This window comes from Lithobates pipiens, unplaced genomic scaffold, assembly GCF_037356315.1.
Source record: "Lithobates pipiens isolate NorthernLeopardFrog02 unplaced genomic scaffold, aLitPip1_a1.2 Scaffold_8, whole genome shotgun sequence".
NCBI lineage: Eukaryota > Metazoa > Chordata > Amphibia > Anura > Ranidae > Lithobates > Lithobates pipiens.
The window spans coordinates 253,685,560-253,700,879 of record NW_027507903.1 but is presented as its reverse complement, the minus strand read 5'-3'; the positions used below and the strand labels follow the sequence as shown (position 1 = coordinate 253,700,879).

At 41.9% G+C, this 15,320-nt stretch overlaps 1 protein-coding gene across 1 annotated transcript in view; it reads right to left on the bottom strand.

The window, feature by feature from the left end:
* Positions 1-11,597, bottom strand: part of TMCC3 (transmembrane and coiled-coil domain family 3) — a 98,699-nt gene extending 87,102 nt beyond the window's left edge. The window contains exon 1 of the mRNA XM_077470582.1: positions 11,330-11,597. Coding sequence (XP_077326708.1) covers positions 11,330-11,407 — 78 coding nt within the window. The 5' untranslated portion in view covers positions 11,408-11,597. The remainder of the gene's footprint in view (positions 1-11,329) is intronic.
* Positions 11,598-15,320: the final 3,723 nt, after the last annotated feature.

The following is a 15,320-nucleotide window of genomic DNA, read 5'->3' as shown; positions in this document are numbered from 1 at the left end:
GGGGGGTGTCAGAGGCGATGTGTCCGCTGACATCCGTTGATATCCGATCCGTGAAATCCAGACAGATAGAAACCCTATTTTTCATCCATCTGGAGAATCGGGTGAATAGCAGTTCGTTTTCCTCCGATCTCCATAGAGGACAGCAGGGCTTTGACAAGTCCAGCTCCACACAGTGAGCGTAGATGGAGCCGTCATCCACCTGCTCAGTGGATCGATCCTCCACTGAGCAAAGTGGAGTCTGCACAAGACAAGCACGTGTGAAAGGAACCTTACTCACTTTTCTTGAGAAAAATAAAAAAAAAACATTCCCCTCTGGGTGATTTATGTACATTACAGGGCTTTTAACAAACTGTTACAGATTCCTACCTTTTGTTAAAGAAAGCCCTGTGTGTTTGTCTGTGCCCATGTTCTGAGTGAGTGTAATGGAAGTGGTTTCATAATCATCAACCCGCTGTGTATCTGCAGGGCACCAATAAGGAATGCAGGCTCAGCAGCTTTCCTCTAGGGCCCTGTCACACTGACAGCGTGGCTGCATTAGTGGTAAAGCGTGGCTAGTTTTAGAGGAGCTTTTCGGCCGCTAGCGGGGCGCTTTTAACTCCCGCAAGCAGCTGAATAAAGGGTTAAAAGCACATCTGCGTTTTGCAGGCACTTCAGCTGTGCTCCTAAAGCTCTCCAAAGATGCTGCTTGCAAGACTTTTGGGGGGGGGGGGGGGGGGGGGGACTATAGTACAGCTTATTTTTCTTTGAATAGAGCGGAAAGGGCAAGCAAGTCAACACTTTACAGGGGCCTGTGACAGGTGGAATCACTTGTATTAACCCCCGCAGCACCAGCGCAGCACCCAGAAGATCACAGCTGCAAGTCTATCTGGGGGTAGAGGAATGTAGATTTCATGGAAGCCACCAGCACAAGTGAAACTTCATTCAATTACTGTCTCTGGTGCGCATAAAATATAAAATACCTACCTAAAATCTTCAGCTTTATTATGGTCATGAACAATACATTGAAAAAGGTTTTATTATGCTTTAGGTACAATCGGAATGCATTCCTCTTGAGCTTCTCTCTTCCACTTCCTACCTCCAATCAGTCCACCTTTAGAGGAGTCCTAAAAACTGATCACTTTAAGGAGGCCTACCCCACCTTCACCTAATGCTGTACTTTATCTTCGCCAACTCATCCTGCACAATTATTACCTTTTGTGTAACCTTTCCTTCCCTCTTAGATTGTAAGCGCTCACGAGCTAGGCCCACCTAACCTTTTATTAGCTGTACTGCAACTTCATTTGTAAAAGGCTGTGGAAACTGTTGGCACTAAGTGATTGAGAACATACACACACACACAAAATTTTCAAGCTTACATTTGTTAGAATTCAAAACTTCACAACTTAACAGGCAGAAATTTATTATAGCGAGAATACACACACCTCAATCAATTTGAATGTCCTAATCAATTAAAGCCAATGTGTGTGAGCACTTTTAAATTGGTTAGCGCACCAATGGTCTTATGCAGTCGCAGTGTCAGAGGAAGTGCACATAATTCAGAGCATTATTTCACTGTATGTCATATCATAGCCGCGTAAATCGATCAGCCTCTATTGCCAGACGTTCCAAACACAGAAACCCTTGAAATAACTCTCCAGTATCAGGGAACCCATTCAAAAATTACTATATCTACAAATACATTAGTATGATGGTCAATGGGAAGAATGCTCCTTACACTTGTGGCGTGGTCATTGGGAAGAATTGCCTTCTTACAGATTGCTAAAAAGATCAATGGTGTCAGTGGGAACTTATCCGAGAGGCAGAAATTGTTCAAGGAACCCCTAGCAACCCCTGGAGGAACCCTGGATGAGAAACAATGCTCTAAGCTATGGTCTTGTATCCATATTGTAAGGCCTCATACAGAGTGTTTTGCTACAGTGTTAGTGTGGGTGGAAAGCACAGTCTCTCCACCCAGACCCAGTGCTGGTAACCAACAAACCTATGAGAGGCCAACAGCTGGATGGGGCACGAAACTGTACCAACATGTGGACCGGTATGCTCCAACAGGACAAATGCCTGGGAGATCATACTGAGTTAATATTGCCCTAAACGTTGGTCCACTTGCTGCACCATCCAGTTGCAGCAGCTCTCAAGTGTGTTGGACAATGCATTATGTCCCTTCCACCAGCACAGAAACGCCAGGGCTAAATGCACATATGCCTTCTACCCACACAGGAACACCAGGGATAAAATGGCTATTACATTAGGCCTTACAGTTCATTTTAAAAGGCACCACAAAAATCAACCCGAGGCACTCAATAGGCAGGAGATAGGAAAGGCCTCGACTTCCTTCCTAGAGAAGAACTGCAACACTGCAGTCGTCATTTGTATTACCTTCCGGCAGGACCCTGCATTGGAGACTGCTCAAATCCGAGATGATTTTTTATTTATTAATTTTTTTTGTTTTTTATTTATTTATTTTTACACATGGGTGATGGCTGGGCTTTTTCAAGCGGTATCTCAGTATACAAGACATTTAACTAGGATGTTTATGGTGCAATTACAACCACTGCCTCTGTACACAGGATGTTTAAATAGTTTAGGTATCATTTTAACTCTGCATAAATGTACACAAGATAAGACAACAAATCTATGACAAAAGCCAATGTGTGTAGGTGGCAAAGTCTGGAAACATATGTATATCCAGAGATCAGAATAATAGCTCCCCCGACTTGGAGTAATTTTCTCCTGCCCTCTCAATGACTCATCCAGTATTTCTCCTATTCATTTCACCGACAAGAAAACTACCAAGAAACAATATCTAATACAGAATCAAAATAAACACACATCTTTAGATTGCAAGCTTACAGGACCAGGACCTTCCTAACCCTCTTGTATTGAAAATATATGGCCTCTTTTTTTTTTTTTTTTTTTTATATATATATATATATATATATATATATATATATATATATATATATATATATATATATATATATATATATATATATATATATATATATATATATATATATATATATATATATATATATATATAGAAAGCAGGAGTGTTGTGCAAACTGTTAGTGGAACACAAAATCAGACAGATAGAATGTTAAGGTCAGTAATTTAGATTAGTAACAAGCAGATTCATATTTTGATTCAAATAGACCCAGTCACCCGTAAGGCTGGGTTCACACTTATGCAAATTGAATGCAGTGTTCCCCCACATCCAATTAGTACAAATGTAGTTATACTGGAATTATGTTTGATTTACAGTTGTATTTCATCCCATCACTTGTGCTCCCTATCCCCCTAGAATTAGGAGCCGACAGAACCCCACTATGAAGACAGTATGTAGGTGTTCAGACGTCCAACACTGCAGCACAGGGAGAAGGAATGCATTCTGGCTCAGGATGGATCCAAATAATTGCACACTTTGCCAGATTAGTGACAATGACAACTATTGTCTGCATAACTAGACAGAGCTGTGACATTCAAAACACAATCTGTGTACAGTGGACTGAAATTAAAAGTTCAGCACAGTCACGCATTTGTTGCTTTCCTGAATGGGATCCCCCACAGATCCAGTAACGGCAGCTCAAAGTGGACCTTCACTCTTAAAATGTACTTTTTATTTACTCTTGCTCACCTCCTGCTTCTATTATTGCCTAGGTGAGAATGACATGTTCTTGTTCCTGCAGCCTCCTGCGATACTCCCATCACATATCCTAGGCAGTTCAAGGACACACCATGCCCCTGCACAGTGGACTTTGTGGCACACCATTGCATGGCAGCGGAGCAGAAGATCACAGCAGGATTAGCAAATAGGTGCTTAATAAAAAAATAAATAAAGGCACTCTGGATACCTCTCAAGCTTCACTCACGCTGGCCTGCTCGATCCCCAACTTGACACACATGGCTGATCTGCAAGTGTCACCTCCGCTGGATGGGTCCCTAGCTTGATTCCCACTGAAGTTTCCCGATCCTTCACTGTCCTTGTTGGTGAGAATCCTGCTCCGGTACTTGCTTCAGCTGGCAGAACCATCACTTTCTGTTGGACTGGAATCCGCAATTCCCAACCCTGCACTGCTGTCTTGCTTCTGGATAGGCCCTCAGGCAGCCTAGCGGCCAGATGTGCCCAGGATAGGCCCCAACTCCGGCCTAGCAACCTGGGCAATACAACACATGTCCACCCAGACAACCGTCCAGGTGGCAGAACACCTGACCTCACCTGAATATTTAGGCTCTACCAGCAGGCCAAGGGATTCAAGAAAACCAATGCCCATTGACTGATACCCCCCATATACCCATAATCTGACCCTTTTCGTATCTAGTACCACCAAGTAACCGACTACCTAGTGGTATAAGAGGAAAGTGTAACAAGGCCAAACTTTGCTAGAGATCTATTGATTTCTCCCTATCAACCAGGATAACTACTCCTGGCAAGTAAAGTTGTGAGGAGCAACCCTCCCTAAACTCCAGGGTGCTATACACGTGATTGGATGATAGGAATCAGGAGAGCTTCCCCTCTTGCCAGCCATGCATGCTTACATTTTTGTCATCCAGCCTGGGGACTGAACAAAACCAATCAAATTCTTTCAGCTACGCTAAACATTTGTGGATACTGAACACTTACAGCCAGTCATGTTGGCTGACTGAAAACCTGTCGAGTGCCTGAACTGGATGCGAGTGCTCTTCAATTTCCCAATCGAAGGATGTTTGGCAGAGTGAGGCTGACAGGGCTAACCACGGATCAAACCAGCTGAAAAAATGCCCAGTGTATGGCCAAATTAAGATATGCATTCACCACCTGGCTGACCTAAGGCACGCAACTGGCAGAGGGATCTCATGATTTTCATGCTGATCGCTCTATGATCCAATACTCAGCCAAGGATCAGGCCATTAAAAGGGTATCCATTGGTCGTAGCCAGTTAGAAAACAGCAGCAATATTGAAAAAAACCTGACAGACTCACTAGACTTCCACAATCTGCTCCTCCTGGATCTAGCATGCTGAGGATATGGCTCAAATAGCTTCCACTGCCTAAGATTACACATTTAGGTTTCATGTACACTGAACTTCATTTACCGCAGGTAAAAATGCAAATTGAGGCAGTTTTTCTGCATTTCTGCCACGGCCAGCGGTCAAAGCGTTCCTGTCCTGAATGCGATTCTTCCGCATTCAGGAGAGGGAGGTTGAAGCTCCCCTGAATGTGGCAGCTCCTAAGCTCTGCTAAAAGCCTGTGTGTACATTAACACACTTTTATGAAGTTGAGTATAGGAGCTTTTGGAAAAAAAAAAAAAAAAGCGCCAAAAGCTCTTAAATTCAGGTTTAGGAGCTACTAGTGTGAGCTAGTGTACATGAAGCATTAGCCATCTCGTTAACTTTTCCCTGAACACACACACACAGCCAGATTTTTTATTTTATTTTTTTATCCAAAGAAAAAAAAAAAAAAAAAACCCCAAGCAAGAACTGTACAGCATGAAACAGCACTTGATATATAACACACACATATTAGTTTGAATAGATTGCTCATGTAGGCCCCCCATTTTACATCACTGTTGGTACATTTTGTTGATCTGACAAATCAAAGTCTAACTTACTGCTGGTCATAAACTTAGGCAGTCCTGCAGTCAGAAGGAGGTAGCAGACATCTTGATACCCCCGGCCAAGTCTTGAATTTCAGACTCATAGCAATAAAGTGAGCATATATGCTTATATACAATATTTTGAAACCCGTGAGACTGTTTTGATGTTTATTTTTGAAAGCCTGCCGTCAGAAGATGGCCGTCGCCACCTTCTGACTGCAGGCTTTCAAAATAAGATAAAAAGATCTCACTGGTGTCAAAATACTGTATGTAAGCATATTATATGCTCACTTTATTGCTATAATGAGTCTAAAATTCAAGACTTGTCTGGGTGTAACAAGATGTCCGCTGCCACCTTCTGACTGCAGGAGTTCTGTCAGTATAGCAAACCTGCTAGCGATTGAACGCATGCGCAGTAAGTTTTTTTTACGCAAGTCAGCTGGTGGAATTTCACTTTCGTTCGCTGATCTGATGGGTTCGTTAATCTGACAGAACACAGGAAACTTTTAATGAAAAATGTACAAAGGGATGGTGGCGCTGTTATATTATATATATATATATATATATATATATATATATATATATATATATATATATATATATATATATATATTTGGTGAGCTACATAAGCACTAGGAAGTGTGTATGTTCTATACACACCTGAGAAAAAGTGTGTGTATGTAAAGTGCAATGTGCATAAGAATAATAAAGTACAGCAAACATATAAAGGGCATCAGAAATATAAAGTGAAAAAATGCCAAATGATCCTGTGTAAAATTATAAATAGCAGGAAAAACACCAAAATTAGAATCTCCAAAAAATGTATTTGAAAACTGATGTGTATATATGAAATAAAAAAACATAGAAAATTAATAAATATAAATGTCCTAAGAGTGACACTGGCCAAGAAAGGTTGGTTTAGAACCATAAGCAACAACAACCACAGTCCATAAGTGAAATGCTGTGCAAACGCAACGGAAAAAAATGTCTGTTCAGTGTTCTCCTCCTTTGTATGCACTCACCAGAGCGCCTCACCCCTGCTGGGGTAACAGGCGTAAAAACTCCTTATCCTGAAGATGGTATCCCTTTTATTATCTGGATATCCCTGGGATCCAGATGGTTGTAAACCGTCAGTGGCTATTCCTCTCACAGGAGAAATTAATCAGCAGTGGGCCGATGTCATTGAGGGCCCTTGCCGGCTGCAATACATGGGCAGGACCACTAGGGCCTTTGCGTGTTCGTATTAGGGAACATAATATTAAAAACTGGGTTTTCCGAAACACAACCTTTCCAGACACTTTGATGAATTCCACAACAAAGATGCCTCTGGTTTAATTTGTTATGGAATTGATATTATCAATGACCACTGGAGGGGATGAAGTAAGAAGATCCAGGTATCCCAAAATGAAACCAAATAGATCTATCGTTTGGGTTCCTTGGTGCCAAGAAGGTTAAATGTGGACATAGACCTGAATTTTTTTTTATCCAATTTTTTCTATTATTTTTAATCACCTACATGTGTGTTACTAGGCCCTAATAATATATACACACACCTTTTTATAGATCAATTTTATTAGCGTGTAGAGCACATTACAGACCATTTACTCTTCCATTACACGTTTTAGTTGCATCCTATATTCCACCTTCTGATATTGTCAATTTAATAACTTTTAACCGTCACTTTTCATGTATTTTGTTTCATGCCTCATTTTTTTTTATATTTTTTATTTTTCAAAAATGTTGATATGCATTTTTATTATTAGCATTTGAAGATGCCGTGCAGTGCCTTCTCTCCACCATCCACTAGATGGCGGATGGGCTAGTCATTTATACACACACATTAGGTGTGGTGGGGTAGGGCCTTGCAGTTTTTCTATCAGCCTTAGGATTCCCATTGAGCAGATTGGCGTCTTTCCGATTGGTCATTGCAGCCTCTTCATTTGCCTTATATTGCGTATGGTGTACCAAGATGGTAGCGCCTCCGATGACGTCCGTGTGACAAAAACGCGCAAGTCTGGACTTTCCTTATTTTATCATATACACACACACACACACACACACACACACACACGTTTTTCATATATAAATTTTTGGGAGATTCTAATTTTGATGTTTTTCCTGCTATTTATCACTTTACACAGGATCATTTAGCATTTTTGTACTTTATTATTCTTGTGCACATTGCACTTTACATTTAGTGCCGTTTACATATATACACACACACACACACACACACACACACACACTTTTTCTCAGGAGGTGTATAGAACACACACACACACACACACACACACACACACACACACACACACTAGTGCTTACGTAGTGGACCTACTATTTTTTAGAACAGCGCCACCATCCCTTTGTAGATTTTTCTGTATTTTTTTTGGCTTCACCTTGGTGCAGTTTTATAGGGAGGCTGCAGTTCACCATCCTTGAGCGTGGAGATTTCTGATTATTTATACAGGAAAATTTTAAGTCACTGAGATTTGAACAGCTTCCGTTGAAATACATGCACCATGGACTTGTTGCACAAGTGTGAAAGAAGCCTAAAAATCCCCAAACCATGTCATATGAGAGCCTACCCAAACAATCCATTCAATTTACACAGCGGCTGGTAGATGTATAGAAGACATGTATGATAAGCTTTAGAAACTCACAGGTAGTGGTGTGACCTCATAAGAATAGCTTAGGTCAGTGATGGTGACCCTTGGCACCCCAGATGTTTTGGAACTACATTTCCCATGATGTGTATGCACTCTGGTGTAGTTGAGCATCAAAGGGAAAAGCAGTTCCAAAACATCTGGGGTGCCAAGGTTCACCATCACTGGCCTAGGTGGTGCAGTGGTAAAAGCTTTCAAAAAGCCTCACAGCATAGTGAAGACAAGAAAATTCCTGGAAATAATAAGCAAACGATATCCTGCTGTTTGCAGCCCCACATCAAACCTAGAGTGCTTTTCTTTGTAGCACCCGCTCTATTGATAAATGGCACTAAACCAAAAGGGCACATTTCTGAATAAATGAATTTCACCTATGAATGCAGAAATTGTTTATTAAATGAGAACTTATCCATGAGAGATTTTTAATTGCCGACATACATACTTGATCATACACAGTCAGGTACATAATATTTATAACACAGAAAACATGCACAGTTAATGATGAGCAGCCACCAGAATAGACTGGCCAGGCACAGCCACCTTGTACTGTGGCTCAGTATGAATGTCCTCACTCCCCGCATTGGTTTGCATTCACACTGTACTGGGCCCCAGCGCATTTCCATCATCACCCTGACCACAGTGATCCTTACTTCTGTGCTTTGTGACTGCTGGGTAAGAGTTCTATGCTTGGGCAGTTAGCAATCACACTGTGCCAGAGTCCACCATGCCCTAGACAAACTTTTCCAAATGGCCCTGAGCACAGTACACTGAACTATATCCAACACTGTACAGGGCAATCACACACTACACCAACTGGACTTTGAGGGGGTGAACTGGGCACGGTTGATACATCCAGTGTGAGTTTAATTTTCTTATGGTTAGTGGGGTACAAACCGATGCGCATTTTCAAAAATTCTAACGGAATGTGGTTTTCATTGGGGGGGGGGGGGGGTAAATAAAAAAAATCTTACACACTAGTGAAAAAGTCTGGTATTCCATTCAGATAGTAGATCTAGAGCAAGGATGAGCTCAGACGTGTTTGGATCCGTGTCCGAAGCCACCATGCCAGGAAGCAGCAGAGGCATTTTCTGCCCCAAAGCCTTAGGATCTGAACACGTCTGAGCTCATACCCAGTCTACATGACTAATTAAGGGCTTTCAAAGCAAAATTAGTTGATTCAAATGATGGCACGAAAGAAAGAATGTTCTAATGAACGATTTTTCAGAAATTACTATCAATTGAAAGAAAATCTGTGTATACACAGCGTGCATTTAAGACACCGAGTCTGATATACTAAAGGATTTGAGATCTAGATTGTGTGAAGAGTCACTCCAATTATCTAATCATGTGACAAAAAATAAATCCATGTTTACTCAAGTCATCTGTACATGATTGAGTAATTGAAGTGAATGTTTACACATTTCATTGGTTGATCATTCTCCAACTCTTCAGGAAATCAGCCGTGTATATTTTCACTTCAATTACCCAATCATGGGGAAAAACAAATCTCTTAAGTCACTTACATGATTGGATAAGGGAAATGAATACCCTCACAATGTATGGTGTAAAGATTCTCAACTACCTAAATCAATCATCCCAATTCACTGATTTGAGTGTGAACCAGTCACCTACAGTATGTCCGGCATATAAAAAAAAATAATAAAAAAAAATAATTATATATAATAAACAAAAACAAATTCACAAGCAGTATAAATATAAACACACACTAATAATAAAGACAAAGCAAAAGATGTTAATCGCTCATGCATTTGAAAAGAATTATCCTAGCCGTCCCTTGACAGTACGAAGAAAAATCCTCCCTAAGAACACAGAATGAATCAGTGGCCGGTATATTTGGAAAGATTAGAACTCAGCATGTTGAGGCAGCTCTGAGACTCACAGCAAACAGCTGATCAGGAATAGTTTGTAAGGGCTGTTTATTGCCTATGTGACCCTTGTGCATTTTATACTGCTGGGGGAAACTGGGCTTGGCTGCCGGTCTTTTGTGGTTCTTAATTGGTGTCACCGCCGACACAGAACTCAGGACCCTGGAAAGTAACAGCAGTTCTAACAGATTCATCAATACTAGCGTGTCCTAATCGGGCAAACAATTACAGTGCGATATTCTGCATAAGATTATATGTACACACACATATTTACAACTATTATGAAACAGTGTGTGAGAGATATATATATATATATATATATATATATATATATATATATATATATATATATATATATATATAGGGGGGCGGGGGTTTAGACACACACACACACACTTTTCATTTTTTTTCCCCCCCTTCACATATATTTTTACATCATTGAAAGCAATATTATATAAAATATTTTTTATATTATATAAAAGGGGGGAGGCATACATACATACATAATATATATATATATATATATATATATATATATATATATATATATATATATATATATATATATATACACATATATATACATACACATATACACACACACATATACATATATACACACACACACACACAATTTTTATTATCGCCGAGCTGTATTCCTAAGAAGTGTATTGTAAGTAATCGGAATTCTAACTGCCATTTAAACCTGCTGGATGAGTCATTAGTACTGTATTAATAGCAATGCTAAGGTTTACATTTGACAGCATCGGGATGCAGTGCATGGAGATGCACAAACACAGAGCTCTCCATCCATCCATCGGAAGGGGTGTAGAGAGCTGTCAGCAGTGTGCTCCATAGTGGAGATGTTACCGGTGTGCCCCCTCAGGTGTGATGTAAACACTGAGCAGTGTAGAGGAATCTCCTGGTTATCCAAAATCATTACCCCCACCCATACAGGATCAGCCTGTGATGAGCCCCCCCATACACTGTACATAACACACACTGTACATAACACACACTGTACATAACACACACTGTACATGGCGCCCGATCGTCCCCGCACAATAGGATTGTGTGATCCCCGGTGATCATGGGGTAATGGACCCCAAACATGTCCTGCCCGATCAGGTGCTGTAGATGATGGAGTCAGTAGATCGGGGTAGACGAGTTGTATAGAGGCTGTCAGTCCATGCTGGGACTTGTAGTGCTCTTACCCTGGTCTTGGTCCTCTGGTGCCTCTCCGGGTCGGAGTAGGTCCTGTCCACAGCTATCCCTGTATCGCTGCCCGGCATGATTGCTCAGTATATGTCCTCCGTCCGAGAGAGAGATAATGAGGCTGTTATCACGGCCACGCTGGCTGCCACATAATAGAGGAGCCCGGCCGGGGAACCCCGCACACCGAGCCCTCCACCGCCTCTGTGCTCAGCGCTGTGCGCGTGTGTGTGTATGTGTGTGTGTGTCAGGGTGGGTCATAGACACGCCCCCAACCGCACACCCCTTCACTGCCGACACACACAAACCTGTGGAGCTTCCAGCAAGAGGAGAGCGCGCTCTCACTGACTGACTGACTGACTGACTGACTGAAACACGCCTCAGAGATAACAAAACATGACACACGGTCCAGGCACTGACCCCAAATAAAATAATCAATACAGATACCTCAGCCTGTTGTCATAAGCCTGCCCCATGGGGGGGAGGGGGTGGCTGACTTCACTTACTGCCACACACATGTCACTGATAAGTTTCTGGCTGGAGGCCAAGAAGATACACCAGGATAAACATGTGTGATTCATGTCTACATACCTCCCATTACATGCCTTTTATCCACACAGAAGGAAAACTTGTTTAACCAGTTCACCCCCTTCACCCCTGGCCAGTTTTCTGATTAGTTCTGTCACACTTTGAATGACAATTACTCAGTCGTGCAACACTATACGCATTTTATCATTTTTGAGGCAGCTAGAGCTTTCTTTTAGCGCTATATAATCACCACTGGGTTTTTAATTTTTTTGTTATATGAATAAAAAAAAATACAGAATATTTTCAAATTGTATTCTGCTACATTTCGTTGGTAAACATAACCCAAAGCAGTGTATATTATTTAGCCTGTTAAAACACTGTGGAAAATAATTATTTGATCCCCTGCAGATTTTGTAAGTTTGCCCACTTACAAATTAATGAAGAGTCTATAATTGTTATCATAGGTATATTTTAAATGATAGAGACAGAATATCAACCAAAAGTCCATAAAAAGCACAATACAAATTGAGTTGCAGTCAGATTCTTCACTTGGAAATGTGATAACCCTAAGTACCAAGACCTGAGGTGTGCCTTGGCCTAGCTGATCAGTATGCCTAAAAAAGGGCATACCCTGAATGAATATGTATAAAATGTAAATGAAATAATGAAAGTATGGGGTGGAACGGGTGGGTCGGACCCAGAAATGAGCCGACGAATGATCTGATAGAGGAGGAGGAGGGATATATAGCCCTCAGACTCCTCCTACAAATTCAGGTTAGCCTCCAGCCAGCCTTCTAACTTGCAGATCAGTGAGTAAAATAAGTATTTGATCCCCTACCAACGAACAATAATTCTTGCTCCCACAGACTGGCTACAGTTTGTGCTCATGTGGTACAAAGATTAGTCCTGTCAATTTAAAGGGATTGTAAAGTGAATAATAACAAACATTTTATACTTACCTCCACTGTGCAGCTCGTTTTGCACAGAGTGGCCCCGAACCTGCTCTTCTGGGGTCCCTCGGCGGCTGTCTCGGCTTCCTCCCGCAGGTGCTTCTCACATTCATGCGAGCTCCCTGACATGGTGAGAAGCACCTGTGGGCGCGCTCCTGTGATACAGCTGGCGGCTATAGCCGCTCGCTGTATCACACGGCCCCGCCCCCCGGCGCTCCACGTCAGTGAATGTGATTGACAGCAGCGCGAGCCAATGGCTGCGCTGCTTTCCATCCATCCACTCCAGGCAATCAGCGTCCAGGCTGAATGGTGGAAAGGACGACGGGGACGAGCATGGGATTTTCGAGGGGTCAGGTAAGTAAAACGGGGGGGCTGGGGGCGCAGGCACTGTCAGATGTTTTTTCACCTTAATGCATAGAATGCATTAAGGTGAAAAAACATTTACCTTTACAACCCCTTTAAGAATGTGCTCCAAACGACAACCCATTATGTGTATAAAAGACACCTGTCCACAGAATCTCTTTCTTCCATTCAAACCTCACCATCATGGGCAAAGAGCTGTCAAAAGACATCAGGGACAAGATTGTAGACAGACACAGAGGGGCACATAGTTCAAGGAGCACCTTCAGGCTTTCCAAGGGCACAAGTTACACATCTAATTTCCTGACTACCTATCACAAAGGGTGAACAAAAGAGTTCCTCTGGTTCTAGGAGTGCAGTTGTCTGCAGGGGATGGCTTAGATTTGTGTCTCACAGGAACAGTTCATGTGGCAGGCAGAGACATGGTCAGCAAACAGGCAAAGGATCAAGCCAGACAGCAGACAGAAACACAGTCAATGAACAGGCCAGGGTTAGTACAGATGACAGGCAGAGGCAATACTGCACTGGGGTGGTTATAAGGAACACTTGCTGGCATACACTGGTCTGGTGACACTGCAACTGATGTGGCAGTGATTAGGAAAACTGTTGCTTGCTGTACTGGTTTGGTGTGGTGGCAATCAGGAACACTGTTTCTAGCTACAATGCTGTGGTGAAAGTCACTGACTGGTGAAGTGGTATTCGGACACACTGTAACTAGCTGCACAATTAGGGCTTGTTCACACGTGGGGTTGGGGGCAGTGAAATCTCACAGTTGAGCTGCAGTGTAACCACCCCAAACTACTCCCCAATTTAGCTGCAGAGCCAACGGCCGGAAGTGTACACCTGCCATGGTTGCGATGCTTTGCTTCACAGCCATTGCAAGAATTATCACCCCTGTTGCTTTCAGCGGGCACGCCGATCATGACCCATTCAAGTGAATATGGGCTCTTCTGCGGGGTCCAAGTGGTTAAAGCAGGCAGTGTAGAGGCAATACAATGCCTCCCTACCGCCTGTCAGATGCTCTCTGAAGATCAATCCCAACACTGATCATTCTTTGGAGAGAACTGCACATGCGAACGAGGCCTTATGATGACATTAGGACTGGTATAGTAAGGACTGGGGACATTGTGGCTGGTGTGGTGGTTATTGGAGACATTGTCACTGGTGTGGTGGTGATTGGGGACAATGTGATTGGCTGCACTGTTTGTGCTTGTTCACATGTGAGGTTGAGGGACAGTAAAACCCAACAGTAGGACAATAAAGAGTAACTCAAAGGTATTGAAACCTTTGAGATGTTATAGCATTCCAGTAAACACCACATTAAAAAGTTTGCTCAGCTTATTATATTGATTATTACTATAATGTATTTAAAATTGTGCAGCCAAATTAGAATAACATCTACCGTACTTTACAATTGTTACATTTTCCATTAACATAGCATAGCGTAAGAAAACAGTAAAAATTGCTTGTTACCTTTTTTTAAGTGTAACTAAAATAGAATAAAAACACAAAAATCAGCACAAGGGACATAACTGTGTGTTCCCCCTCCCCTCCCTCCATTCCCCCCCGATCTAAAAAAGAATCCTGTTGTTGATAATTCTCATTATAATCATTATAGGCAAGGGGTTGATACCTATTTTGTGTTGGTATTTGGACTCTCGGGTCAGGGAATTGATTCGGGGGGATATTGGTGCCATTGCTGGTAATTAGGTTGTGAATTTATAATTTTGTTGGTAACTGCCTCTATCTTGTTGGGGTTGTCTAGGTGATGGGTAACTCCCACCATATTGATTTCCTCTATATTGTTGAGTTATATTGTTACGAGCCTGTCTTGGAGTATTAAGTATTCCCCCTGTTCGGTGGGCCTTTCCCTCCCCTCATTTTGGGTTGGACTAGTTTTGGGTGCGAGATTTGTTGTCGCTTCCTCCTTATTGTCATTTTCAGATCCATTACTCGTTGAGTTCAAATTCTGCCATAAATAAATGTTATTCGTTTTAAAATCATTAGAGTCCCTATTATATTTCTTAACCTTCTTTTTTTGGGTCTCCCGATCTACCTTCTCAAATTTTTTCTTCATATTATTGATAAATTCCTTGAATTGATTAGATTCACGTATAGGTTCCAATTTGCTCTGCAATTCACTAATCTTTTAATT